The sequence below is a fragment of the Dermacentor variabilis genome, chromosome 4 (assembly GCF_050947875.1).
Source record: "Dermacentor variabilis isolate Ectoservices chromosome 4, ASM5094787v1, whole genome shotgun sequence".
Lineage (NCBI taxonomy): Eukaryota > Metazoa > Arthropoda > Arachnida > Ixodida > Ixodidae > Dermacentor > Dermacentor variabilis.
The window spans coordinates 93,163,152-93,190,481 of NC_134571.1; the positions used below are offsets into that span (position 1 = coordinate 93,163,152).

Genomic DNA, 27,330 nt, shown 5'->3' on the forward strand with positions numbered 1-27,330 from the left:
AAGCGTGCTCTGGCGCGCGAACCTTAGTCTGCCGTCGGCTGCGGTGTGGACAGGAACACGGGGGAATGAATCGCGCGCCGAAACGCAGGGGACGCACGAAAACGTTACGTTAAATACAAACGAAAGACGACCTCCCCGTCTTGTACATACTGTAATTACCATCTTTGGAGAATTTAAGAGGTGGTTAGCATCTCTTATAGACTCCAAGTACGATCTGCGTTGGAAGCCACATATAACAATAAGAGTTAATTCTGGCGTGAAACTGCTCGACAATTATGGATTCTTTTGTTTAGTAACGGATCATTATGTGCGCACGCCGTCATTTGCTCACTCACTCCGTCGGATATAATTGACTCGTGACGTGCCCTTTCGGCATTTTATGCACTCGATCTTGGTCAAAAACATCTAAAAATGCTCTCAAATGAGACGTTTAAAGTACGCTTACCAAAATCGCTCCAGTGAGTGCTCAGTGAGACACGGAGTGCTCTGTCATCGCATATTATATATACCATAGAATAGTCCAGCCTTCCAGGCGATTTCTCCCCACCTATATGTTACTTTTTGGGGGGAAAATAATCTATTCGCGTCTCGTTTAGACGAAGACATCCTACATGTTCACAAGACCTTTTTACGTTTCATGGATCGAGCTGTATTGTTTAGCTTTGCAATATATTCGCCACGAGAAAGATCGTCAAGCGAATATGAAAAGCGATTTCTTCGCCTGCCATGAACTACATGCATTTTATTGCGGCTTTGTTTCACTGCAGATATTTATACTTACTTGGCGCAGTTGCTTGGGTCACCATCGTTTATTTTTTTACATACAGTGCTCCGGGAAAAAAATACATATATTTTTTTAACGACAGCGCTACATAGTACAGAAGAGTATATATATATATATATATATATATATATATATATATATATATATATATATATATATATATATATATATATATATATATATATATATATATATATATATATATATATATATATATATATATATATATATATATAGCTGTATCCCTGCGCGATAACAAAAGGAACATTTTTCATTTCGCCAACGTGCAGCGCGGCGAAAGCGCTGCAGAAGCGACATTGTTTTATGAATAGCCGCCGCCAGGTAAGCAGTCAACGAAAGGATACGAGATGTGCAGTGAAGAAACTGTGGAGATAGAGTTGTGTACACTTATTGTGCTCTTGCGATTCATAAGCGAGAGTCTGCGGTTACTTTTGCCATGCTAATGATGTCTTTTTTTTTAAACACATTGTGCCTCATCTATTTCACTCTGAAGTTGCGTATTTCTAGGTAAATTTTTAAATCGCTCCTGACGAACTCCACCCCTTTGTTTCGCATATATAGTTATTGTGCTCTTTCTTTTTCTGTGGCACTTACAGTGAGGAAGGCAAAAGAAATACGAGGTCAGTAAATGTTCTGTTCTTTCGTTCGTTTTCTTTTCTTTAAACCAGCGTTTACGCTTGGGTGCATTCCGTTGCACGGCAGAAGCGCAAAACTATTATGTTCGGCCTAATTGCTGATAATTATCGGGTTCACTGTCGCGAAGCTCTTGCCTCCCCAACTCAGGCCGCGTGGTGGCGAGGGGCACGAAATGGAAGATATATTTCACCGTGTGTGTGCGCCTGCTGCAGGGAAGAAGGAAGCAATTATGTCCTCCGAGAATTTTACAACCACCAGCTGGTTCGCATAGAAAGAAATGCGTACAGCACCTGCTCTAAATATGGCTTCCCAAAGCGCACATTTGAGGTGCACTCAAAGACGCGAACTCTTCGACGGCCATGTAGCCATATAGCTTCGTTTCTGTTGTTCGCATTCCTCTGCATGTGCACCGTAAATAATAATCAATGAGGGTGTAAATGCTGCTATAACTCACACCCTTACACCCAAAAAAGCGTGTAAGGGTCTGAGTTATAGTTACATAGTTACATTTACACCCTTCTTCACTTTTAAAGAGTGTATAGTTATGTTATAGAGCGGATGCGAGTAAGACTGGCAGCTCAGTAACGGAACGCGCACATGAAACCTTGCGCCGACACACAGAAAGCCTCGTTTGATCTCGGCGATGCCGCAGCTAGCGAATACGGCGCTTACACCCTCGATGGCAACGCAATATCCAGTGCAGTGTAATGCAAGGGTTGTTTGCGTACGGATGCACGCTCGTCCCTTCAAGGCAGTGTCGTTCGTTATTGGGAAACACGTAAAGTGGATGCAATTCGACGTCAGGGTCAGGGAAACCTGACCTTCGTTCCTGCGCGTGCTGCACGTATACAGCAGGCTTTATCGCTATGGTAATGTGGCGGTATATACCACGTATGGATTTGTTTAAACTTCACCCTTTTGGCTCCGAACAGCCCTGTTGGTTTCTCATATTAACCCAACATGTCATCGTAAATTCGCCGAATCCATTGAGATTTATCCTCCAATTTACACCATCGCACTCTTTTCATAACATTAGAAAGTCACCAAATGTAATCTACTTTCGGTGACAACTTATTGAATTCGGTTGGAAAATGAACCGCTGTTCCAGCTCAGATAGAATTTGTATAGACGCTGCAGGGCCAATTACGCTCGCTCACTTCCGCGACGTTGCCGCCAATGCGAATGTACTTCAATATCGGCGTCTCTTGGGAACCATGTTTCGGAGCAGCGGAGGCGCAGAGTGCAGGCGCAGTGCAGTTTTCGTGGGCCGAGCTCATACTTAATTTCTGGGTTGTAATCGACTTCCCATACACGGTGGGATTAAACTTGCAAGCATGTAAGGGTTGGTGCAGCTCAGGCAGTACAGGGGAAGTCGGAGATATTTCCCGGAGATGGAAATTTGCCCCGCAATGGTCTTAAATAGGCCGATGATGTTGGTGAGCGAGTGACTTCTTCTTTTTTTCTGTTCCTTCCATCGACTTCACCTCGAAGTGCTGGGCATGACCGACGCCTCCTGGTTCACGCTCGTCACCGTACTGGCCAACTTCTGCGCGTACCTGGCCGTCTTGTCCGCCAACTGGAACCAGCACTACAAGAGACTCGAGATACAGGATTACTTGGCCACGAAGAGGGCCGAGCGGCAGCAGGTCTCGTGAATGGAAACAGAAGGCCAGGCGCGCATTGTCGACTCAGCGACCTAGTGCGCGTGACATGTGATTCGTCGATAATGCGGAAATGCGTCACGGCACGGTACATGGCACAGTCGTTACTGGGCGGCAGCACTGCTCATACAAGCCGGATGGTGTTTTTGCGTAAACTGTGCGCATGAAGATGTTATTTACTGCTGAGCCACATGCCGCAGCCAGTCTAGTTCACGCTAAACACGCTTTATAAGGGTTTCCCAGTCCAACACACTTTTGGTGTTGCAACATGTAGCGTACTGTTATCTCTCTCTCTCTTTCTCACAGACAATGTCTGTTTGTAACAAGCCTGGATCAGAAATGGATGTCAGACCGCATGACGTATACGTTAAGTGGAAGCTTTAGCTAGGCCCCTGTTATCTTAATACATGGGAAAGGAGCCCAGGTATCTATCTCTATATGTATCTGTATGTATTTGTATTTGTACTGTGTCTCGGTGGATTTTCCAGGGGCCGCGCACCTCTATACATGGAAAATATAGCGGCAACCACTGTGCCGAATATGATGAAGCTTATTACATTCAATAGAAAACAGTGAAACTCCGGCAAATGTTGGACGCAGACTTTTGATTTAGAGCGTCAATAATGTTATGAAAATCGCTGAAAATTTAGAAATACGAGACTATAAAGTTTACCACTCTGTAGCTCACTAATGAAAAATATCACAATTCTGAAAACCGCGTTTAACAGTACACCAAAATCGGACAGAATTGACGTATTATACACCCCCTGTGAAATATACTACGAATTTGTGAATTTGCAAAACTCTTGTAAACATTGTAACAAATTCATGTAAGTTGTTAATTAATATGTCAAATTTGTCCGCTTTAGGTGCTCTAACCGATGCACTTCACAGAACTTCCATATCTCTTTATTTTTTTGGTGCAGAGCTACGAATTTCATGGCGCGATTTGCAGCGCGAAGCACCGAAGTGTGAAAACGTAACTGATAGCGAAGGGCCGGCGAAAGGAGGACAAAGGCGAGGGTTCTTTGGCCCTTCTTTCGCTGACCCTTTGTTATTTTCTTTATTAAGAAATTCAGGCTCTAAATCCAAATTCCACTTCCTACTATCACTCGAATTTATATTTCTGTCTCAAATACAACAAATTTCATTAAAATTGGTTAAGGCCAGGTTATCTCAGAAACGCATTTCTGCTTTTTACATGTATTTGAATAGGCGGCATCGGAGTTTGGCCCGAGCTAAAGCTTCCTAGAAGCTCCTGTTCCCTTCACCGTGGACTGGACGGAGAATTAAAGACAAATTGAACGATATCTGTGGTACGTTTTTGTCTGGTCACACGGGCACAAAGTAGCGGCGTTCTAAGCGCAAACTATCAGTACGCATGCACGAAGAATGTGTGTAATAGCCACCCCACCCCCCTCCACTCCGCTACTCAGGAGTCCACAATAATTAAATCATTGATCGTCAGCGATTCGCCACGGAAACCCGGGGACAAAAACAACCTATCTGATATTTCATGAACGAATTATTGTATTCAGAAAAGGGAGGACCGAAGGGTGCTGGTGGGGAAGGAGGGAGACACGAAGGAGAGGTAGTCACCCACTAAATCGCGCGACCCAGGCCCCTAGCAACGTCGTGGGTGAACGTTACTAGGTGATCGTGGTTTTCGTGAATTTCATTCCGTAAGGCTTCCATATGGCCACGTAGAAAAAATATTGCCGTCGTCTCGATAAATATTGAAAACGGGACAGCGTAAAATGAGACGCTGCAAGTTGGCTTCGTATACGGATTTCATGATCTTCAGGTAGTGCTTCTTGCATACATCTTTGCCCCCCCCCTCTTCCTCCCCCCACCCCGCAAACACGCAGCCAGAGGCAAAAATAAAGCTATCTGCCCTCGGTCTGTGTGTGCCATGAACGCGCAAATAATGAGAATAAAGAAAGTCACACTTTCGCACATTGTTTAATGCAAAAATTGATATATACAAAATATTCAAACACTGTAAAAGGTATAACAATTACATTCGCTGCTATTCCACGGTTGAGGCAGGCGTCTTTTTTCTTTTTGCTGCCTCAGGCCTGCATTGCACAATACAAAGGCGGGTAATAAAAAAAAAAAGAAAAAGAAAAAAAGTACGAGCGAGAAAAAAATTTCATGCTTGGCACGGAGTTCGTTGTAGCTGTTGCACACTTCCCACATTTCTTGCACGAGTGATCCGCGAGGTATGACAAAACGTCAATTCCTTGCGGGCGCATTTGCTATACTGCTTTCCAGTCGCCAGTTCACATAAGAGGGTGAAAAAGAATAACAGCAAGGGGCCCGAGGAAGTACATAACAATGCATTTGTGCGAGAGCACCGGCCAGGAAGCCACCCTTTGTTCTGTGCGACACGTTTTCTCCGCCGCCCGGCGGAACAATTCGTCACGAGCGAAAGTGGCAAGCCGCTACTTCGGCGTCTCGGCACAAGTAAGAAGGCTACGCAACACCGGTCTTTCGTTTTTCTTGCCATCTTCACGCGAATGCACACACTTTCTGCCCGATAACGTGTCTAAAACAATCGATGTCACAACTCGGCACAAAGTGCGTCATGCGCCTAAAGCAACACGGCGGCACAGAGTTTTACAGAGCGTGATACCACAGAGCTGTCCGGCACTGCGATCGTTCAACCACCGTTCGAATGACGTAAAGCAGCCTCGTGCGTAAAAGTACTGCATTTATTCGAATTTAAGGAGAAACAATAAATCAGTTTGGGTTGATAAAACCATCATTAAGATAGTCCTGTTTCGTTAATTTCGCTGTAGGAGGTTGATTACTAAAAGATAAAATGAAGGCTCAACTTCAATGCCGGTACGTCAAAATGACGTCATGTACTTAGTATTTTGTTTATCGACCATTGTGGCGCTGTAAGTGTAATCGAAGTTCAGTCTTTGGCTCCTTTGTAACACAATGTAGTCCATCTTTACCGATGAACAAAAACTTAATACTATGCCCAAGCAGAGAGATGGTATACTTACACGATGGCACCAGGCCTATATGGGGGAGTTGGTAAAGGGAAGGGAGCAGGCGCCGTCAAAATGCACGTCACACTCAGCTGGCGTGGAAAATTCAAGGCGGGGTTATCCCCCGCCCTTAGGTTTCGCGTCTTTACTGGCTTATCAAGCCTCCTATGGAGGCGAGAGTGGCTGTTGTATTGTAGAAAAGTGATTTACTAATACAGCTCAACTTGATTTTCGATTGAGTGTCTCTTTAATGGTTTGTCTTTTCCGTGCTCATGTCATGATAATGGACCAAAGTGAGAAAGCGCACTTAGATACGAAGCGAACAAAACAGCATTAACACTTCTTTTTTTCTCATGAAGATACAACTAGCGGAGGGCTTAGATTCGAGGAACTACAGTAATACCTTTGTTAGGGCCGGCAAATGACAGTAACGCGGTCATACTCCTGTTGTACTGCTAACGTAGCAACACTTTCAACCACCAGTGTGCCTCATTCCATTGTCGTTTTGGAGGAACAGAGCTACACGGCGATGCAAAGTGCATTTCGAAATAATAAAATTGTGGGGTTTAACATCCCAAAACTGCACGGTGGGCTGCGAAGGTCGCCGTTAGTTGAGGGTTCCGCATTAATTTTGACCACCTGGTATTCATCATAATTTTGATAACAGCGCAAAAGTAACATGGACCTTGCTCGCTACCTAGGGGTCTTTGACGTGCTCCTAAATTGAAGCACACAAACGTTACTGCATTGTGCCCCTATCGAAATGCGGCCGCTACGACCAGGACTCGTACCCGCATCCTCATGCTCAACAGCAGAACATAATGTATCCGCTGCATGAGCCACCGTGGAGGGTTCGAAGCTAAAAGCGATGACGTTTAGGAACAAAATAAGACGCTAGGAATATTCAATACTGCCTTAAGAAATTTCACAGCCAGATTACTGTCCAATATTTTTTTATTCTTATTTTAGAAGTTATCCTGTGCTAGGCAGAGACAGTTGCCGCAACTTCACTGACACGGTCAGCAGAAGAAGAGAGACGTCCCAAATTCAGAGAGGCAATTGCAAACAAAAGCTTCAATCCGTACGATGTTTTTTTTTCCCCGACTTGATCGAACCTCCGCACTTTGAAGATGGATGAGGGCGTGAAAAGGATGGTTTAGCTTTGTTGATTTCAAGAATAAGCTGTAACAATAATTGTGAATTAGTATTAAAATGATCATTCACAACTAACATTCAACCGTTAACGGCAATTTTCGCTAGTGTCATTAAGAATTCCCCAACTCATTGACCGCGAACGACAGTAATGTCGAGTAAAAATTACGCTAAATTGCACTTGAAGTAACGCTAAATCTGCCAACCCGACAGGGGTACTATTTTACATCAAGTTTCGAATCTCTTGCAGAATAACATTCGCACGACTATGTCACATTGACATTGCTGTCTGCTTCTCGCGGTCTGTTCCTGTTCTTGACATAAAAATTGTTACAGCGCAAACACATGCAACCACAAGTATCAAGGACGGGACACAGGCGCTGTGTCCCGTCAAATGACATTTTTATGTCAAGTATGCACCAACTCGCCCAGAAAGAAGTTTTAATGAAGTGTTCCTGTTCCTATAAGTAGCACCGAAAAGAGAGAGAGAGAATCCTGTGAGTCAGGTTTGAAACTAGAAGGGGGAGCATTTTTTGCACACTGCCACCACTGGGCTTTAAACTCAGGACTATGAATGTGGTTGTGACCTGTCATGCTTGGGTTGGGCTAACTTCGAATAAAATAGAATAGTATCGTTTCGAATCGAAGCTTGATATGTGATACCTTCACATATTTGGCTATAGACAGATAGTTAGGGCTACTACTTTGGAGCGTGCTAGTTGGTAAAAGTAATTCTGCCTGTGGTGGCTAAAAACTTCAGATACTCCGCTAATTCTCGTATTCTCTCTCTGTCTTTCTCCCTCCCTTTTTGTTCAATACGTAATCTATTTGAAGGGCAAATATTTGTACAGGTATTCTGAGAGTCATTTCAACAATGCATCCAGATTTATTGTCTCGGCTGAACAGCTTGTGTCTCTTGGTCAAGCTAATCATATTCGGCTCACTAACAGGCATGATGTTGTAGTTCTAAAACAGGAACAGTCACTTTTAAGACTATATTACTATAAAATTAACCTATACTTAATGTACACATGGCTATATGACACGGCTTTTCTTATATTAGTGTCATGGTGATATTAACATAAATTGCGAGCAATCTGAATTTTTGCATACAGATTGGCTCCCAGGTGAAGTGACTTGCAAAATGTTGTTGTTGCCTCAGAACATGGCTCGTACCCTCTTGGAAATTACGTTGCGAGTATTGAGACATAAAATTTCATTTTTCAGCCTTTTGTTCCTTTTCATCTTTGCCTCATTTAAAAAAAAGAAGGCACAAAAATGTATATTAGACATTCTGTTCAATACTGTAATGCAACATTTTTTAACATTTGGTTCATATTCCACTTGCGCATTAGTGCATCACGTGGTTTGTTGTTTAGATTGTACTATCTTCGGGATCATCCCACATTTTTGGATGTACGATATGTGGAGTCTGCCCATATTTTTCGTTTGGTAAACTCACACTTCAGGTTCCGTATTTAGGCACGTGGAGTTTGGACGAGCATATCCGCGTTTCATTTTGGCCCTTTTGCGCTAAATGCACATTATTACTGATCCGCACATACGTCACGCTAACCTGCTGCATCTATTTCGTTCCAAGCTTCACTTTGGCACGTTTTGTAGCGTTGGTTGTTGTTGTCGTCGTCGTCGTCCTACGTGCACTAGAAGGCCTCAAATTTTTTCACTTGACGAGACAAACGTAGTCAGATACATAGTTCCCACAAACCCCAAATCAATCTGAAGTCTCCAACAAAGACCTTGTCTTCGAAAGGAACATTTGCCATAGGTAGTTTGCAATGAACTGAACAATAATTGTCATACCTGCCAGACTATCTAATTAAAGTTAATACAGAATGCTGCAAGGACACGCAAAGCCAAGCACCCTTTATCATTTCCACGGTGGTTGAACTTCCATGCTGGAGCTGTGAGTATATATATATATATATATATATATATATATATATATATATATATATATATATATACACACACACCAGTATAGACTATCCATGAGAACTAGTATTTCCCATCTAATAATTTTCGTTCAGTGACTTTATATAAAACTATAATCACATTACTCCATCACACTAAAAGGACACTAAAGGCAAATCTAAATCAGGCATAACCAATCATTAGTTTGTTTGCCAGCACAGTACAATCACAGTATGACGGCCAAAATTATGATGCATGGTGTGACATTGCATGGTTGACATTGCATGGTGTACAAGATCTCACAATATTCTTGGGATTTTGAACCTGCATTGTTGCAAGATGGAAAAAATAAAAGCCCCCCCCCCCCCCCAAAGTTTCTGGTACATGTTTTAAAACATACTCAAAATATAGACTTAACTAGCATCTGTTAGTTGCTGCCAGGGTTTCTTGTGTCACACAATGCTGCTTCAGGAATTTAAAATTAGCCCTATCGTTTGTTGTTCATTTTCACGGTTTCACGGCTTACAAAACCTCTGCTCTTGGTAAAACGAACATGTTTGCTGTTACTGAAAATATAGCAATCAATCTTGACATTTCTGCCTTGAGTGTCTCTTTAATGTGGTGGTTAGGGCCAACACAACTTTACCACTACTATGAAACTAACATATAAAGGCTGAGCCCACGCTACCATTGAAATTTACAAGGGAATACAAAACAACAATTGTTGCATGACACAGTAACGATACAAGTACCAAGAAAGCACTATAGGTGAAATAATGAGCTGCAATCTTAGAACCATTTGATAGCTGCCTGCCAGGAAAAATACCATCAACAGTTGGCAGTATTAAGAAAGGAACTGAAATCTGTGGCACTAACCAGGAAATGCCACTGCTATTCTAAAGATCTAGAGATCTAATGGCTGCTCTATTAATTCCTTAAAGATTGCAATATGTAAAGTCTCATGACGGCACCGTCAATGCACTAAATTAATGTAGCAGCTTCATAAATCTACAATGCTTACAGCTTATATAAGCCACGGTCTTTGGTACATATACCATTACTGGAAAAATAGTTTCACAACACATGACATGAAAAAAGCCAGTTCCACGCCCAAAAAAAGATCAGCCTAGTAAAACTATGGGCATAATTTTATAACTTCAGCGATACTTTAACACATGTACGAAGACACCAAGTTGTTGCTGCAATAGTTTTCTCGCAAAGCTTACAATGACCATAACTTCCCAAATTCTATGTGAGAAATGGGAAAATGTTAAGTAAACAAAGAAATCGGTGAGCCAACCTGTGTCTCTTGGGCACAACACTGCTGCTCACAGAAGTTATTAGAACATAGAAGTCAAGGAAATAAAATTATCAATTCACCTCAAGTGCGAGGCAGTGATAGTAACTGCTAGTGCAATATTACATGGATGGATGGATGGAATAACTTTAATGAAAGGTCCTGCGAGCTACGGGGCGCAAGGTCCTATAGAGCGGGCTACTCCCACGTTGGGACCGGGAGTTGTAACTCCCTGGCCGCATCGTGGGCTCGCTGGACAGCCCAGAGCTGCTCCAACTGGTTCGTTCTGCGTTAGCTGCCACGAACATTTGCAGTGGTGTGTGAACTTTCTGAGCATCACTGGCGGGCCTCATTTGTAGACGGCTCAACCAGTGCTAAGACACATAGTTTAGGCTTGGTTTATGACCATGACAACAGAGAGCTGGGTAGCTTCAGCTTGAGCAAAGGCACATACAGGCACAGCATAGGCAGTGAACTGGCCATATAGCTATTATGTAGCTTTATAACTGCTTACTTGTACAATTGCTGTTGCTCAAATTTATTTGATACTATCTGACAAAATATTTCTAAACAAAGTGCAAGAAAGAATGAGGATTTGCTGCAGTGATGAAGGATTTATTCATCAGTGAGCTTCTTTTAGCCAATTTTTACTAATGTGAATAATAAAAACCTCAATGTAGGCCTTTTGTGCTCAAGATATGGATTAAAGTCGCTCATTTCCTGGCAAAGCACAGCATTGATGTGGCAAATACATCTCCACAGGTTACTACAATAGGTCACTTTAATATTTATTTACTTACGGCACAAATTCACATCCAGAATTGAGTGGTGCACTGTATAAGTTGTACACATATTCAGTCAGTCCTCTCACGCAGTGTCTGCATGATGTCATATATTTTTTCTGGTTTCCATGTTCTAAAAGTTCTGTCAGCAGCTCTGTATATAGGTAGATTCATCATCATTAGAGACAAATTCCACTGAGCAGATTTGCATGTATACAGTGTGATAACAGAGTGGTGATGGGGTATCCTGTAAATGTCCACCTAGTGAACTGTCCATTTCAGCTGCCACTGACTGCCCAGAGGTGAGCCCGTGACAAGAAAACTCACTGTGGGTGCCTGTTTCCTTTTCCCTGGAACCCTAGCCTAGCCAATCAGCACTTCAACAGCAGCCGAAATTAACATGTCCACTAAGTGGACATTTATAGGATACCCCCCAGTAGTATTAACAATGTTCACCAAGGCACAGTATCATTTAGGCACATTACGGCGTACATAAAACACACAATACACTTACACTTGAATATTTCAAAGCTTTCTCAAATGACAGGCAGGAAAAACTCGCCTCCTGCCACCCATAGTCAAAATGTACAGCCACAAAGGGCCACTGAAGCATCTTCTGCTTACTTGATCAAAGTTTTCAATTAAAGTAAGACCATCACCTACACTCTACCCTGTTCCCTTGATTTTCCCCATAGAAATGAAACCTACTACAGTAGCACTCAGTTCTTTTCTTTTCTTTAGAACAGCATCAAATGAAAAGAAGAAAAATAAATAGCATGGTTAGCACCCATTCTTTAGTCATCGGATAATCTTGCACCAAGGAGTTTGCTGCACTATTCCACCTACTTGCAAAAGCCCCATAAGTAATTGTGTTTAAAATAGTGCATTTTATATGCCAAAGCCACAACGTGACCGTGGTGGATGCTTTATTAAATGGCTGCAATAAAAGGTAAACCATAAGATGACAAAAGTCTGCTGGATTCTCACTACACAGGCTTGCCTAAATTTTGTTATCTGCACCACCTATGTGGCCAGGGATCAAACAGCTGACCTCATGCACCACAGCAAGAGATGTAGATCACTACATGAGGTGCTCGGGACTACGACAAGTCGACGCTCGTGGTTAGCAATACATGTGCCTGCTAGTAACGCAGCTGCCACTTGCTTAACAACAGCAAACACAATACATGTAGGCAGCGCTGTAATGGTAGTTATGATGTAAAACCGGGAAACATAATTGAGCTCAGGAGTGTTCTGGTGAGTTCAGTTGTTAATTGTTCAAAAAGTCATAACTTTCACTACCACAAATGGCATTCCAAGTGTTTACACTTTCCTGCATTTATTCTATCAATTTAAAAAGAAAATTTTATGCATATTGCTGCTCTGTATACCGAATTTTTCGCTAATACATTTTGTCAGTAAATATTACAACAAAATTGCATTTTTTGTCTACATTGCTCAAGTGAACACTTGAAACCATGGTTTGCCTCATTAGCCAAAACATTTAGTTGCTGGCAGGTGGCCATAACCAGTTGTCTCAGTAGCAGCTTTATTCTCCAATCATGAAGTGCAAATATAACGGTAGTTCTTTTTCATTTGTGATGAACTAGACATTCAAGGTGCAAAATGTCTTACTGAATGATGCGGACCAAACAGTGCCATTTGTTGCCAAATTTGAGCCTTAACAGAGCAACTGTAAGCACAAAGTATTCTAATAAAGGTGCTAGAAAAAAAAAGTGCAAGTCACTGCACAGGTCACCACTCCCTGATGAGTGCACCTGAAAGGTGCTCAGGTTTTTTAAAAAAAGGCTTTTTCACAAAAATCGGGCACCTAAAGCTGCATTTAAGGCATGGTTTAATGCAGCTGCTTGTAGTCAGCAGAGGACGTGTGTAAAGAACTGCAAGAATGGATATATAAGAAAGAATACATCATGAAAATGGACTTTATCCTCAAACCTATCAAAGGAGATTTCTCCCCAGTAGAACACTACAAGGAAAACAGTCCCAACACGGCAAAGATCATGTGGCTTAGGGGAGTACTGCAATCTAAAGATGCCACAACTTAATTTAGGCACTAGATAGAAAGATCTTTTCTAAAGACAGGCTTTGAAGTGTTTGTGCCACAGATAGCCAGAGGAAGCACTAGACGTTATCACAAATGGCTGAGTTTGGGTGCTTGTTTTGCAGTATCTGCATGTGCGCTTATCACGCAGAGACTGTGACTAAAAGCACAGAGAAAACGCTGTACTGCTGTGTTGTAAAGCCAAAAGGGGCACAATATGCTTTGAGACTCATACCTATTGGCGTGCCTTTAAGCACAGATGAACACTGGCTGAGACTACTCACAATTCAACATATGCCACCACAGATGTCACCATGCAAGCATCCTGGCTGGCTCCAGTGCAGTTGCAATAGTCAACAAGATAAAAATATCATTTAAAATATTACTTTTCAGCACAATAAATATATAGAACATTTCTAACAGTGACACATTTTCATGCTTTACGCTCAACCATGTCGCTATCAGTGAGTTATTGGTGGCAACACTCTGCACTTATATAAGCATTAGTCTTGGACATGTAGTAGCTTTTCTACCAAAAATAAAAAAAAAAGTTTCAGTTCTGCTCAATATTGCAACAATGTAGCGAGTACTGTTTAACAATACATCTGAAGGTTGATTTTTGAAGGGATGGGGTTGATTTATATATATTCAAAAATCAAGCAAGTCATGTTCCATTATCTGGACAGGACAATTTTATGCCCCTTTACTACCTTCTCCGATTGCACGTAAATCTGCCTCTATAGCTGCAATGCATTATTGCTTCACAATTTTTTAAATGTCAGCAACTGCTGTCACATTCATAATAAAGTTTCTGAATACATACATATATATACATTTTTTTTTTTATTTCTTGTGATGGTAGAATGTTGCTTCATTGCTGACGTTGGCTGTGTGCCCAAGTACATATGCCTCAGCTACTTCACTGTATTGTCACCACAAGTGACATTCTGCTGCAGCAGTCTTCCAACAATTATAGAATTGCTGGGAGCCCGTCAACAACAACATTGACACTACAGGAGCTTGACAACTAAAAGGCACACTAGGTTTGAGCGAAGGTAAGAAATTAACAAGTATGACGCTGCGGAAGTCGTACAGAAGATGAAACACTGAGTCACCTGTAGGTGGATAGCAACGCTACTTTGGGCCATTTCCGACCTGCTTTCTTTCAAACCACCGAAACACCAACTAGTGCAAGCTTCTTTACAAATCACATACAATTTCGCGACAGCCCCACCTGACTTCACTGACCACAGAGGCGCTGAAAGCTCTCTACTGCGACACACAACAAGATCATACTCACATTTCCACTCAATTGACAGTGTCAGGTGTGAAACACAGCAATAGTCAAACAGGTGCAGCGGCGTCAGACGTCGACGCCACTGAGCTTGAGTCGTTTTCGGCACCACACGGCGAAGCTGCCTTGGTCGGTTCGAACTCGGCGTCGAGAAGCGCGATTTGCCGGGCAACAGCCTCATACCTGAGTTTAGACTCGACCAGCTGCGTGTCGAGCAGCGACATCTCACCATCCTCTTTGTCGTCGCCTTCCTCCTGTTGACTCTCCATTCTGGCGAGTGACACCTCCTGGCTCGCCTGGCGAAGTTCAGTCTCCTCGCGGCCCAGGTTCTCCCCAAGCGCATTGATGCGGTTGCGCAGCGCCGACACCTCGCCCTCGGCACGCTTAAGCTGCACGTTGGTAATGTTGTGCAGCTCGTTGGCAATCAACCTGAAGCGCATCAGTGTGCTGGACGAGAACACCGAGCCGCCGAACGCCAACCCCGGGTAACCGGCGCTGGGCTGCCGGGCATTGCGTCGGTTGCGCTCGGCGATCACTTGCTCCGTTTGCACGCTCGAACAGCGCAATCGCTCGAGTTCGTCAGCGTCCGGGTCTAAATCGCCGTCAGCCGGCGATCGGCTGGCTCTTTCCGAGCCCTCGACCGTCGGCCGTTCCGCGGACAGTCGTTCCGACCGCTTACTCATCGTCGTCGTCTGAGAAGATCTTCGAGCCGCATTAGCTTTGCTGTTGAACGCTGTCACGACGCTGTCCAGTAAGGCACACGATAAACAAGCTTAACTCGACCTCGACGGACGTTGCTCATTGCACGCATCGTCGTCCCCTTATTTGGGACATTCCTTCGCCCTGCTGAGAAACGATAACACAGGCAAAGGAACTCGGCAGCGAAAGCTAAAAAGAAAGCGATTGGAGCGACTTCGGACCGGCTTCAAACATGGCCAATGGCTTCTTTGTTGAGTGTGGTGGCCAGACTACTTTAATAATTTCGTCAGGCGAGACAGGCATTCTTGTTTTCGGTTTCTCGTTCCAACGAGCGGCCGTGCTCATTCACTTGTGCAGATCGACGTCACAACAAGAATTTGTGAGTGAAAGCTAAAAATAAAAATAAAAATGAGAAGACTGCGTATTCGTGAGCACAGCTAATCGAAATATGTGGTTTGGTCTATAATAGAATGTACTAGAAGAGAAACTTGGGCGAGTTGATGGTGATCCATGTTTCGGAAATTTAACAGCGCAAAACAGACAAGAACGAAGGAAAAGAAGAACACGACAGCTTTATATATTGATAGGGAAGGGGAAAGTTGCGTCAGTACACCGTGTGTCACTCTTAGTAAAAAAGAATTGAGATATTTGGAAGAAAGTGTTTCACGGTAGATTGTTGTTAAGTTTGATAGAAAGTTTTCTATTGCGTTTATGGTATTTTATGTTTTTACGCACTGGTTTTGTCCACGTAATGACGCACTGATGTTTTCCACGCGTATTTCGACAAGTCGCCAGGATGGCTCCAAATTTGCTTGAACAATCGCTTAGTTGTTGACATGTTGGCCTGTGCTGGCCTGTGTATATAAATGTGACTTTCCTCAAAATAAACTTCATTTGTGAGTCAGCGCCAGCGTCGTGTTTTTCTTTTCCTTCGTCCTTGTCTGTCCTGCACTGTTAAATTTCCGAAACATGTACTAGAATGCTCTAGTACCCTCTAGTCCAGATAACAAGTTAATATGCATTGAACCCAGGCTATATTGGACGAAGGTAATGTGAATTTTATTCGTAGCCATCAATCGCGAAGCAAGCAAGGCTATCTTAACAGAACAATTCATTACTGAATTGGCTTTCTCATCAAAAAGTAAGTCAAACACATGTTAGTAGATATTAATACATGTTTTAGAAACACGTAGAAAATTCAAACCTAAAACTAGTTTCCGGTTTCATTTGGCGAAAGCATATTTAGCGCCAGCAAACAAGGACGGAAGGGAGACGACAACACAATACGCTAGAAACCACACTAGAAACCACACTGCAGGATATTTGTTGTCACAAAGCGATCAAATTTTCGCTGAGTCGCAGGTACGCAAACCCCACTGATACAACGCACGCCACCAACATATCGGCTCTTTCAGTAATAGACGAGGTGAAATTTTCTAACTTCGTCTTGGTCTCATTTGCGATCCGCTCAAACCACGACAAACCAGCAAAAACGAAGTATTCAAATGGGAGTTGAAATATCAGAGAGTTAAAGCTGCGACGCTGCAAGTACTGGTTAGAAAATCACGCGTCTTCATGTTTTTTAGCGTAAACCAACTAAACAATTCAGCCAGCCACCATTTCCTGCGACTTCCCTGATTGGAAAGGTTCGTATTGATCAAGTAAAAGACCATTAAATGTCGCATGCCTGGTCTCATCATTACACAAAGGGCCTTTCCCAGCTATACCACGCTGGTTCGTCAAAGGGCCTGCTAGCCGAAACCAGGCACCGCAAATGTGAAAGAGAGATGCATTTACGTTACAACAAAAGAAATCAGTGCTATTACACTCTGTGAAGGTCGATGACCAGCGAAGCTGTGTATGTGGGACCCTTAATAGCGTACTGTCCAATGCCGTGCGTCAAACTCCGTGTGCACGTAAATGGTAGGCGAGACGCGACTAGTAGCTCCTCCGCGATGTTGAGCTTCGGAAGATGACGAGGCACCGGGGGGGGGGGGGGGGTATACATACGCATGCAACATTGCAAAACGCGGCACGACGCAGTTTACTAACGAATCCCGGCACGTAGAACAGACACGCACCCCACCGCACTCCGAGGGCACGCACTGCTTCACCGTATAGCCAAGGCGATCGTGCGTTGGTCGAAGTCCCACAGTGCAGTAATGGTTGTTAGGTCACTCGAAAAACCACAAGCCTGCCCACACTAAATTGGTTCCCCACAAACTTCCTCTGATATCTGGCCGTTTCTCCGGTGAAACATGATACGCAAGTGCTTGGAACTCCGACAAAGAGAAGGCGGTGCGAACGTAGACATAGCCGACGGGGGGTCAAAGTTCGATATTTGTGAAACTTGATGCGGCTGTTATTAGGAGGTCTTACACGTAATACAATTTACGCTCTGAGACTCATAAATCGTAACACTGCTCCTGTTCTACTGCTAAGCTCGGCTCAATGCGAAGACGTTTCCAGACACGCCATGGAAATTGGTCAAGTCTTCATTCTCTGTCCTGTGTGTCCCTCCTCCAAGGCTTCGATCCTCTCCTTAAGTATTATTTCACGCTACAGTGCACAGTAACGTCCAATCAACTGATGTACAGTTCTCGGTTCTCAGAATTCGTCCTTTTATTTTCCGGTATTCGGCAGTACTATGGTACAAATTGCTCGGTGCAAAGAAGCGACACTTTAGCGGATTTCTTCTGTTGTATAATAAAATCTACAAAGTGTTGATTGTCGCCTGCGTGGAAATCAGACAAATCAGACATTTCAAAAATTACATCTTCTTAGAAATGGAACATGGCATCCACAAAGAATATTGCATTGTATTTATCAAGGTACTAAGAATAACATGAATAGCCTAAGTGGAGGTTCTAGCACTTACACATCCTGTCCTCACCTGTTCAAAGCAAACGCCTGCATTGTTTTGACCAATGCTGAATGATCGAATAATATGGTAGACAGCGCCAACACCCTGTGCAACAAAAATTCAGAGGTGATTTAGCGGTAAATGCGAGATAAATGCTTTACGTCGCACCTCTTTGAGGTCCCGGATCCATGTTTCAAAGCGCGTTCGCCACATTGCAAATTGTTGCTCAAGAGCTCACTCGACATACGCCCTGCCTCTTCGAGGAACGAAGTGCACTGAAGGTGCTCCGCAGCAGACCACCGTCAGTGCAAGTTTCACTATATGTATACATATACGCACACATACCGGGTGTTTTATTTTAACGTTAACAGGATTTTTAAAAAAATCGCCTGTGATATTTAGCACAAATAACTTATTGAGCTGGAATACTCGAAGAGGTGTATTACACGCAGTGAAAATCAATGCGCGAGTGATTACTTAACAAAGTTTCACTAATTATTCTTTAAACCGATTGCATTAGGGCACATATTGAAGTCATGAATTGAAGCCAGCGATTTCATAAGGCGCATTCACTTGGAACAAATTTTGAAGCTAGCACCAGTTTTGATTTAAGCATAGTCAAACTTGCTGTAAAAGTGCATTGTTGTTCCACTTGCTCTTTTTGAAGCCTAAAGTTATTGAAACACCAATGCATTTTGTCGCAATCTTTGGGAACGCATACCTCGAAACTGCTGGCTTCCTCAGAAAACATCCCAAGTGGATATGACTTTAAATGTCACCGGCACAATTCGTAAATTCGAATACGTGGCGTAAAGTAATTAGCTTAAAAGTTAATAAGCAAAATGTTAATTGGTCAGACATTCGCTTTCATTTCTTGCGCAGTGAAAAATGTGTGACTCTCAGAGTAACTTAGCTCAAGAAGTAGAAATATATTTCTATAGGATTGTTATTTTATAGTTAACAATTTTCTTTTAAAAAAAATCACCCGTGACATGTACGAGCATTCTGCTTCTTGAGTTATATGCATCTTCTAAGCTCTCCCATACCTTCTACCACACGACCGGATTCCCACACTTCACACACATACGCTTTTTTTCCCCTTGGAAACTCCTAATTCTCACGCATTAAAAGGCACCAGCAACTATCGAAGGCGCTCATGAGTCATGGAACTAATGAATACGCACTCCGTTTCCGTCTTGGTGGCACAAATAAAAAAATAAACCATTTTTACTGGCAATATGCTTATGTTGCCCTTCGCAGGCATGTACTACGGGTATCAATAGCAATGCGTTTTTTTTTAGCGCTCCTCCCGAGTGATTTTTCTTTCTTTTTTTTAATTTTGACTGCTTACTGTAATTAATCTGGTCCAGAACGCAGACCTGGCATGATCAGAACCAATGCGCACCACTTGCTATACGCTCGCTCTTCGCTTCCTTCGCCCTTTATTTGCTGTATTGTTTCAATGAGAAACCAAGGCTCAAGGCACTGACCCAACCAGAAGGAATCTTGTTACTGCGCCAACGAAAACAAGACAAACAGGGTTAGTGGAGGCTTTTCCAAGAAGAGTAATAGCGATCTTGGAGTCTCGGAGTTTAACGTCGCCCTACAGCCCATCAACTGTATTGGTGGTAACGCAGCAGCGTTACTGCGTTAGTACCGTCGAAGTACCGTCGAAGCCCACACATTTGTACCTCTGCAGTGAGGTATAACAACTTCACTTCCATCCACTGATAGAAGTTTCGGCAGAGTTTGAGAGGGATGGGTTTCAGGGGCACTACATTCTTGTGCGCGCTATGGGTAGACAAAGCACAGTGTCACGAGCGCTGTCTCACTGAGCCGTGGGCACAGAAACGTAGTGCGCGCAACACTTGCTCTACGCTCGCTCTTCGCTTCCTTCGCCCTTTATTTGCTGTATTGTTTCAATGTGAAACCAAGGCTCAAGGCATTGACCCAACCAGAAGAAATCTTGTTACTGCGCCAACGAAAACAAGACAAACAAGGTTAGTAGAGGCTTTTTTTATTTCAAAAAGCATGTTTGAGCTTGTCATCCTAGAGCGAGCAGATCGACCGTGAGCAGAACGTGAGGCTACTCCGCGCTTAGCATTTAAACGTCCAGGTGACAGTCCTTCAACACTGACAAAACATCTTTTTTCACAGCGATGATTTGTATGCAGAAGTCGTTCGCGCGCAAATGTCACATGCTATCCAGGTGGCGTCGTCGTTTCTACGCTCACCATGAAAAACGTTTGCCCTGTTCACGGTGACCCTGTTGACTCTAGTTGAAATTCGAAAACTCGCATTCTCATATAAGAAGCTGCGCTAGGGCGTGATTGAGCACCGTTTTTATTACTAAGCGCTTGTTTTTTGGAGCACGGGCCACCGAACATAGTGACGGGTGACGCCGTGAAGCTCCATCTCTCCATAGCGTGAATGGCCTTCCTCGTTCAGTTGTGAAATGCACCTAACAGATGGCGACAGCTGCACACGTATTACAGGCAGTTCGTCCGTGCTTGAAATCTTGGTTGCCTTGACCGCTATTTGAGCGTTAATGCGAACTAGCGATTAAATTTACGTGCTAAATCTGTCGCGTATATACGTTGGGCGGCCGTGGTTTCACTGACGCTTGAGACTGTGCGGAAATTTCAGCAAAAGTTACTCGCTACCTATACCGTCTTGCGTATTATGAAGTCGTACTCGTGATTTGTATCTTTCCAATCGCAACGTGTTGCTACTTTTCGCGACCACTGGAACACAAACGAAAATCGATTCGACCTTTTTCATTTATGACGCAAAGCGAATGGCCAACAGTTCATCAAAGTTTTCAACATTATCAGCGCGCTTTTCATTTCCCACTAACTACGGGTGTTATCACAGAGAAAGAAATTTCTGTCTCTATGGTGTTATCACGAACACGCAGCCAAAGACGAGTCACTGACATACGTGACCCGTCACCGATAAGCGATGAATTCGCGCGCGACTTGCGAGGCCTGCCTCCCGATTTGTGACAATAGCCAGATCGCCAAATCTAATTTGTCTCTGCACTCACCCACCCTCGACGGCAGTGCAAGCTTGCGCTAGTGCGGAAAGACTGAGCGCCGAATCGCTGATGACGCAGCATTGTGACAAAGATATGAGGAACGTATGTATACCTGCATCTTACAAAACCGCTAGGTGAGATTGCATGCAGTAGCTGAGTCATTGACTATGTGCGTGCCGTCCGTTTAGCGAGCTCTGCAATTTGAACAAATGACCGCCGCTCCCTGAGAGCCGCTCGGTGGCTTCGCGGGAACGATAAAGTAGTCCGGCCGGTTCGGTTCCGGCAGTGAGGCTGGGACGGTAGGGGAGGGAGGAGCACGTTGAGGCGGCCATCTTGAAGCCGACGCGGAAAACCATGAAGGAAAAAATGAAAGCGAGAGCATTACGTCACGCAGTCAGCCTTGGCAAGCGAACGCTCCGTGAAGCCACAGCAGTGGCCCAACACGTGACCTCTTGCGTCGCGATCACGGCGCAAGAATCGAGATTTGCTGAGACGTTTGGTTCCCAGTAGCTACGCCAATAGTTTTTATTCGGCGCGCCCTTATTCGGCTGCCCTGCCGTGGCTCTGCCTGCAGGGCGGGAACACTAAAACCACCCTCGCAATTTGGCGTGCGCTCACGTGTTGGGCCACCAGGTTTGGCTTCAATTGTGTTGCTGTATGCTCCCTCCTCTCTTTTCCCTTCCTTCATGCGGAAAACTACCGTGCTGATTCCGTTGCGCCGCAACGTTGGCTGCGTCGTGCTAGCGCGGCGCGCTTCACTAGCCTGAATATTTCGCCTCTGCGAAGAAAAACGAGAATCATGATATGAGTCATCATTCGTACGTCCTGATCACTGTGCGAAGAAATATATTTTAATGCGGAGCATCCTTCTCCAAACGCAGTTAAGTATAAACCCCATGCAAGCGATCTTGCACGCGACAGCGACAGGCGACGCGATGGAGATGGCTGTCGCGTTCGCTCGTCGCCTAGAAGTTGCACCCCATGCGAGCGATGACTTCGAGCGACGTCTCCCCAGTGTTGCCGGTATGAGGGCAGCAATATAGGCGCCGAAACTAGCGTGACGCGTGCTTTATTAACTTAAGTTGATGTATTTTACTGTAAAAAAGCAGCATAAAATATTTCTGAAAGTCTTGCAGTAGGTTCTTATCCTTGCACCTATAAAAATTCAATCGTTTGCTCGTTCCGTGCGACAATCGGAAGTACTGGAGTTACGTACATCCAGTTCCGGCTTTGCGCTATTGGCTAGTCGCTCATAGCACTTTCGGGCGACGAGCGACGAATTCTAGATTTGCAAAACCGAGCGACCGCGCGACAAGACCGAGCGATCTGTTCAAGCGACGGCCTGATCCGTCGCGCAAACCCGTCGCTCGTCGCTGTCGCGCACAAAATCGCGCTAATGGGGTTTAGCCTTTACTTTTTTTTTTTTTCGGAGGGAGGGGCAATTGTTTTGGTGGGCCGATCACATTGATGTGCAGTCTAAAATTATGTGCCACCGGGGCGACGGGGATGTGCACTGGGCATGTGCCACCAAGATTTAGTTAGCGTTCAATCTTATATCTTGCCATTAAAAACGTTGTCTTACTTATAAGCACTAGAGCATATATCTACACAACAGCCTACATTATTAATGCGAAAGCATTATACGACCCATGAGGCAGAAAATCCGGCGTGACCATAATGAGTGGTTGGGAAAACATGGCCGACGGCGCAAAGAGTAAGAACGTGTCAAAAAATGCTTTGATTGGCACCAAATTTCTCAGGGAGGCTCCTGTAAACAAAGAAAATCAATGGCACCGAAAAAAGAAATTTTGTACGTTTGGGCGTGAATCGAACTCGCGTATCGGGACTGGGAGACGAGCACGCTCCCCCGACGCCGCGGCGACTTCTTCTTTTTTTTTTAATTACATGAGAGCAGATTGTTCAATAAAACAAGAAAATCAATGCGCTACAGCAATTTAATGCGGCTGAAAGCTCATTCAAAATTCGGGCAGACACGTGCAAGCGTCCAATAAAGGCATCCAGCCCGGCGCTGTTTCTTGTGCAGCATGCACACTACGAAAGTGGGCAACAGATTCCTGAAAAAACAACCGAGTGCTTCGCGGTGGTTCAGTGTGCCTGTCACGCATTCTACTGCGCCAAAGGCTATGTAGGCCAAGTACCATGAACATGTCATATAGTGGGTCACAGGGATATTTAAAAGGTACGTAGGAAACGAATTGTGTATACTGTGACATGTAAATCTGTATTAAGTGTTCTTTGGAGAATGTCCCAGAAGAACACGGCTTCCCTACAATCTACAAAACAGTGATCGATCGTTTCAGCGTGTGGAAAGAAGCGGCAGTTTGTCGAACACGGCACGGAACAGCCACTTTTTTATAACCAGGTTTTGACAGGGAGGGTTGCAGAATGTAAATCAAAGAAAAAAAGTTTTGATCCCTGGAAGAATGATCATTCGACGGACATGCTTAAGCACATCTAGGTAATGGCATTCCAAATACGGCGCACGATAATGGGGAGCAGGAAACAATGTGTCTATGAGTGCAGCAGAAATTTCTTCGCGGGAGGCAGTGAAAATATGATCCGCACTAAAGCGAGCTTTAAGAAAGTGAAATCCTTCGACAACCTCTTTCAAGAAGCCCCAAGGAGCTCGTGGTGCATCTCTGATAGATGAGGACACAACTATTTCTGGAAGGTAATTGATTAATCGAAGTTGTAACATCTCTCTTAGAAATGGATTGTTTACATCACGAAAGAAGAACAACCGGGAGACAAGTTGCGTAACAGAAAGGTGAACTAGGTCAAGACCCCAATTCTCAAGAGGAAAAAGAAAGGTTATCACGTCGCATGGCCTCAAATGTGAGCACCATACACAGGTAGCAAACACACGATGGTAAGCTTGCAGCTTAAGTCGCGAGTTATGAGAGTGCGCGCCGCTCACACTACCATTCCGGCAACTCGATCTAGCCACCGGGCCTCACTTGGTGGCCTGCTCCTGTATCTCCTTAATGGGTGGCTGAGCCAGACGCATGAGCAAGTGACCACTCGCCCGTGCTGATAGGCATACGTATACATACATCATACGTATACATGTATACATACGTATGCATGTATCATACGTATAGGCATACGAACGTATGAAGAAGTATAGTCGCAAAATCCGGGCGACTGGTTGCGGCACGGTCCGCTGCGATGACAGAGCAACGGCATTCCATGCTACGACTGCCCTACAACTCCACCTTGCAAACAATTTTACATGACTCAAAAGCTTTCTACTACAGCGAATGAGGGCCAACCGACCCCTGACCTACACCCGCTCAGCCTTAACCCCATGAATAAAAGTAAAGGTGGCGACATTCCTCCTCGCCCGGCCTCTCCTTCTCCTGGTCTCGTGGCCGCTCGCGCTTTCCCTCGTCGCTCGCCCTCGCAGTTTGCTCGTAACCACCGTGGCCTAAGTTACGCGAGGTGAGACATTAAAAATTGTTATTGGGTGTTTGCGCATGGATTTTTATCGTATTTTAGGCTTGTTTATTGTGTGCTATGCTAGGAGCGATGACGGAACGCTATGGAACAGGCAGAAGCAGATGACTTTTGTGCTTTTTCAGCAGAATAATTGGTTCTCGCTTTTGCGAAATATATTTGCAGCGCCTAACAAAAGCATTGACTGACAAAGCTACACACTCTCCGTAGTGCAATAACTTCAGAATAGTGTTTGCCTGAGCTCGTTGATTGCACACAACACAAATGGTTTCCAGCAGAAGGTACCGACACAGACAGAGAGAGATGACGACACACGCTCTACTCACAATACAATAACGTGCGTTATGTTTTTAGAACGATATATGACAGCACACGGTATACAGACTCCATAGCTCCATACATTTGTCGACGACACCGCAATTCAACAAAAAAAAATCTGAACGGGCACCGAGAATAGCACCCGTGCATAAGCTTACCCATGCCTGAACTCCGTGCCCCGTGAACAAAGAAACAGCTTTGTTCGTAGAGTTTGCACCTTCAGTATCCTTAAAGGAAATCCCTTACATCAAACAAAACAAATACAGAGTTCTTCAATGACGCGGTTAGCCGCGAAACAAATCGACGGCCAACTGTCATGATAAACACGAAATCCGCGCTTTGGCTATCACTGCGCGTGGTCGGCGCTACGAAAAGCAACTGTTAAAAAACCGCTGGCGTGATTGGTACGATCACCTATAGACTCCGGGGCAGGGAACAGGAAATTATGGGGCAGTTTTCGAGCCGCGGAGAGCGTTGGTCATCATGCAGACCCATCATAATGAATTCGACTGATTCTCCAACTTTCGCCGGAAGATTTTGCTAAGCAAGCAGCAGTGAGCTTTTCTCTAGTCACCAGCAACCTCCTGCAACTCGTCCTTTTAATTGACGCAGTTGAGACTTTGGGCATCACAGTGCATTTTACAAACGCCGAGTTACTCGCTGCAACTGAAGGCACAGAGCAGTGTTCAAAGCCTGGACATGACAGTATTCCGTATGAGCCTTTTAAGAAATTGGTAGGTGAGACCATTGAGAAACATTACTCCGGCCAGATCATGAATAGCGTATGGATCGAGGGATCGCTCCCATCTGAGTGGAAACAGTGGTGCAAATACGTAAACCAGGAAAGCCGCCAACAAGTTTCGAAACTCCCCGGCCGATTTCTTTTACACCAACTATCCGCAAATTGCTTGCACGAAAGCTGGCCACTCAACTTGGGTGGTGGCTCGGACGCAACTGTACATACCAACCAGCTCAGATCGGATTCAGGCCGTATTTGGGTATGAAAGATGGTCTATAGCTATATACGCAGATGAAGACCTGCATGTATCACCTTACAGTCATTTGGTGCGCACTGTGGCGGCTACTGAAATAGCCAAAGCGCATGGTAATGTACAACGCGAGACCATCCCACGAAACATGGACACACTTGGCTTCCCGCTTCAAGTGACGAAAATAGTGCATTTCCTGTGCTGCCGAGCATTTTCTATACGTGTACAGGGACAGTAATTCGGTTCTTTCACACCAAACCATGGGGTGCGACAGGGCTCCGTTCTGGAGCCGCTATTATTTAATACTGCCTTCATGCCTCTAGCGTGGAAACTGCAGGACGTCCATGACAGAAAATTTCTCATTTACGCCGATGACGTCACACTGTGGTCTACTCACAGAAACCTTGACATAAAATCTCAACAACTGCAGAAAGGTATCGATGTGTTACACGAATACGTGCAGAGCGCTAGACCTTAGCTATCTACGCAGAAATATCGCTGCTCACAGGCTGCCAACAAACCGGGCAGGAAGTTAGTTTGAGATAGCGACTCCTAACTCGGTGCTGGCTCATCACTGATTCCTGAGAATGGAGAGTGGCGGGTTCTCGGCTCGGAAGTTCACCTGTCGAGGTCTAGCGTGAATTGGATTAATTAAGAATGTCAGCGAGACATTAGCAGAAACTGTTGACCTGATTCGCAGAATTGCGCCATGGAGTGGTGGAACCCACACTGACGTATCTCGTTGCCTTGTGCGCTCCGTCCTGCAGCCTCGCATAATACGGGGTGATTTATTTTAACGTTGACAGAATTTTTAAAAATGGTCTGCGGCATATAGCAGAAATCTACTTATTGAGCTGGATTACCCAAATGGGCAGACATTATTTGCACTGGAAATTAAAAAAAATTAATTGACTCATTAACAATATGCCATTAATTAAATTTTAAGCTCATTACTTTAGTGCACACATTGCAATACACGAAATGAAGTCAGTGATGTCACAAGGCGCATCCACTTGGAAGGAGTTTCGAAGCTAGCACCAATTTTTATATAAACGCAGTCGAGCTTTCTTAAAATTCTGTTAACGATAAAAAAAATGACACCCCGTATATCAAACGCCGTTCCTACGGCTGACTGCTCAACGGCGCTATAAACCGGAGGTCGTCAACAGATGTGTCATTGCTGGCCTCCCACGTCTGAAACCTGTACCACCGCTAAGGAGCACGCGCAACTTGACGCCATTTCCGAGCTTGTTGATCAGCGACAGCAAGCAAGAAAGCTTAAAAGATACCACATACCGACAGTCACAGCGCTGCAGTCCTATTTCCA

General features: G+C 44.3%; 2 protein-coding genes across 2 annotated transcripts in view; one reads left to right on the plus strand and one right to left on the minus strand.

Annotated features, from left to right (window-relative positions):
• Positions 1–3,218, plus strand: part of LOC142579513 (uncharacterized) — a 33,052-nt gene extending 29,834 nt beyond the window's left edge. Inside the window, exons 6-7 of the mRNA XM_075689789.1 lie at positions 1,402–1,425; positions 2,933–3,218. Coding sequence (XP_075545904.1) covers positions 1,402–1,425; positions 2,933–3,096 — 188 coding nt within the window. The 3' untranslated portion in view covers positions 3,097–3,218. The remainder of the gene's footprint in view (positions 1–1,401; positions 1,426–2,932) is intronic.
• A 1,827-nt stretch (positions 3,219–5,045) lies between these two features.
• On the minus strand, positions 5,046–15,539 carry LOC142579514 (uncharacterized). The gene has a single exon (XM_075689791.1). It carries the CDS (start codon positions 15,301–15,303, stop codon positions 14,671–14,673), a length of 633 nt encoding a protein of 210 aa, XP_075545906.1. The 5' UTR covers positions 15,304–15,539; the 3' UTR covers positions 5,046–14,670.
• Between the last annotated feature and the right edge of the window lie 11,791 nt (positions 15,540–27,330).

What these genes read in the sequence shown, in the direction of transcription:
- LOC142579514 (XM_075689791.1), bottom strand. Translation starts at nt 15,303, where the DNA reads ATGAGTAAGCGGTCGGAACGACTGTCCGCGGAACGGCCGACGGTCGAG.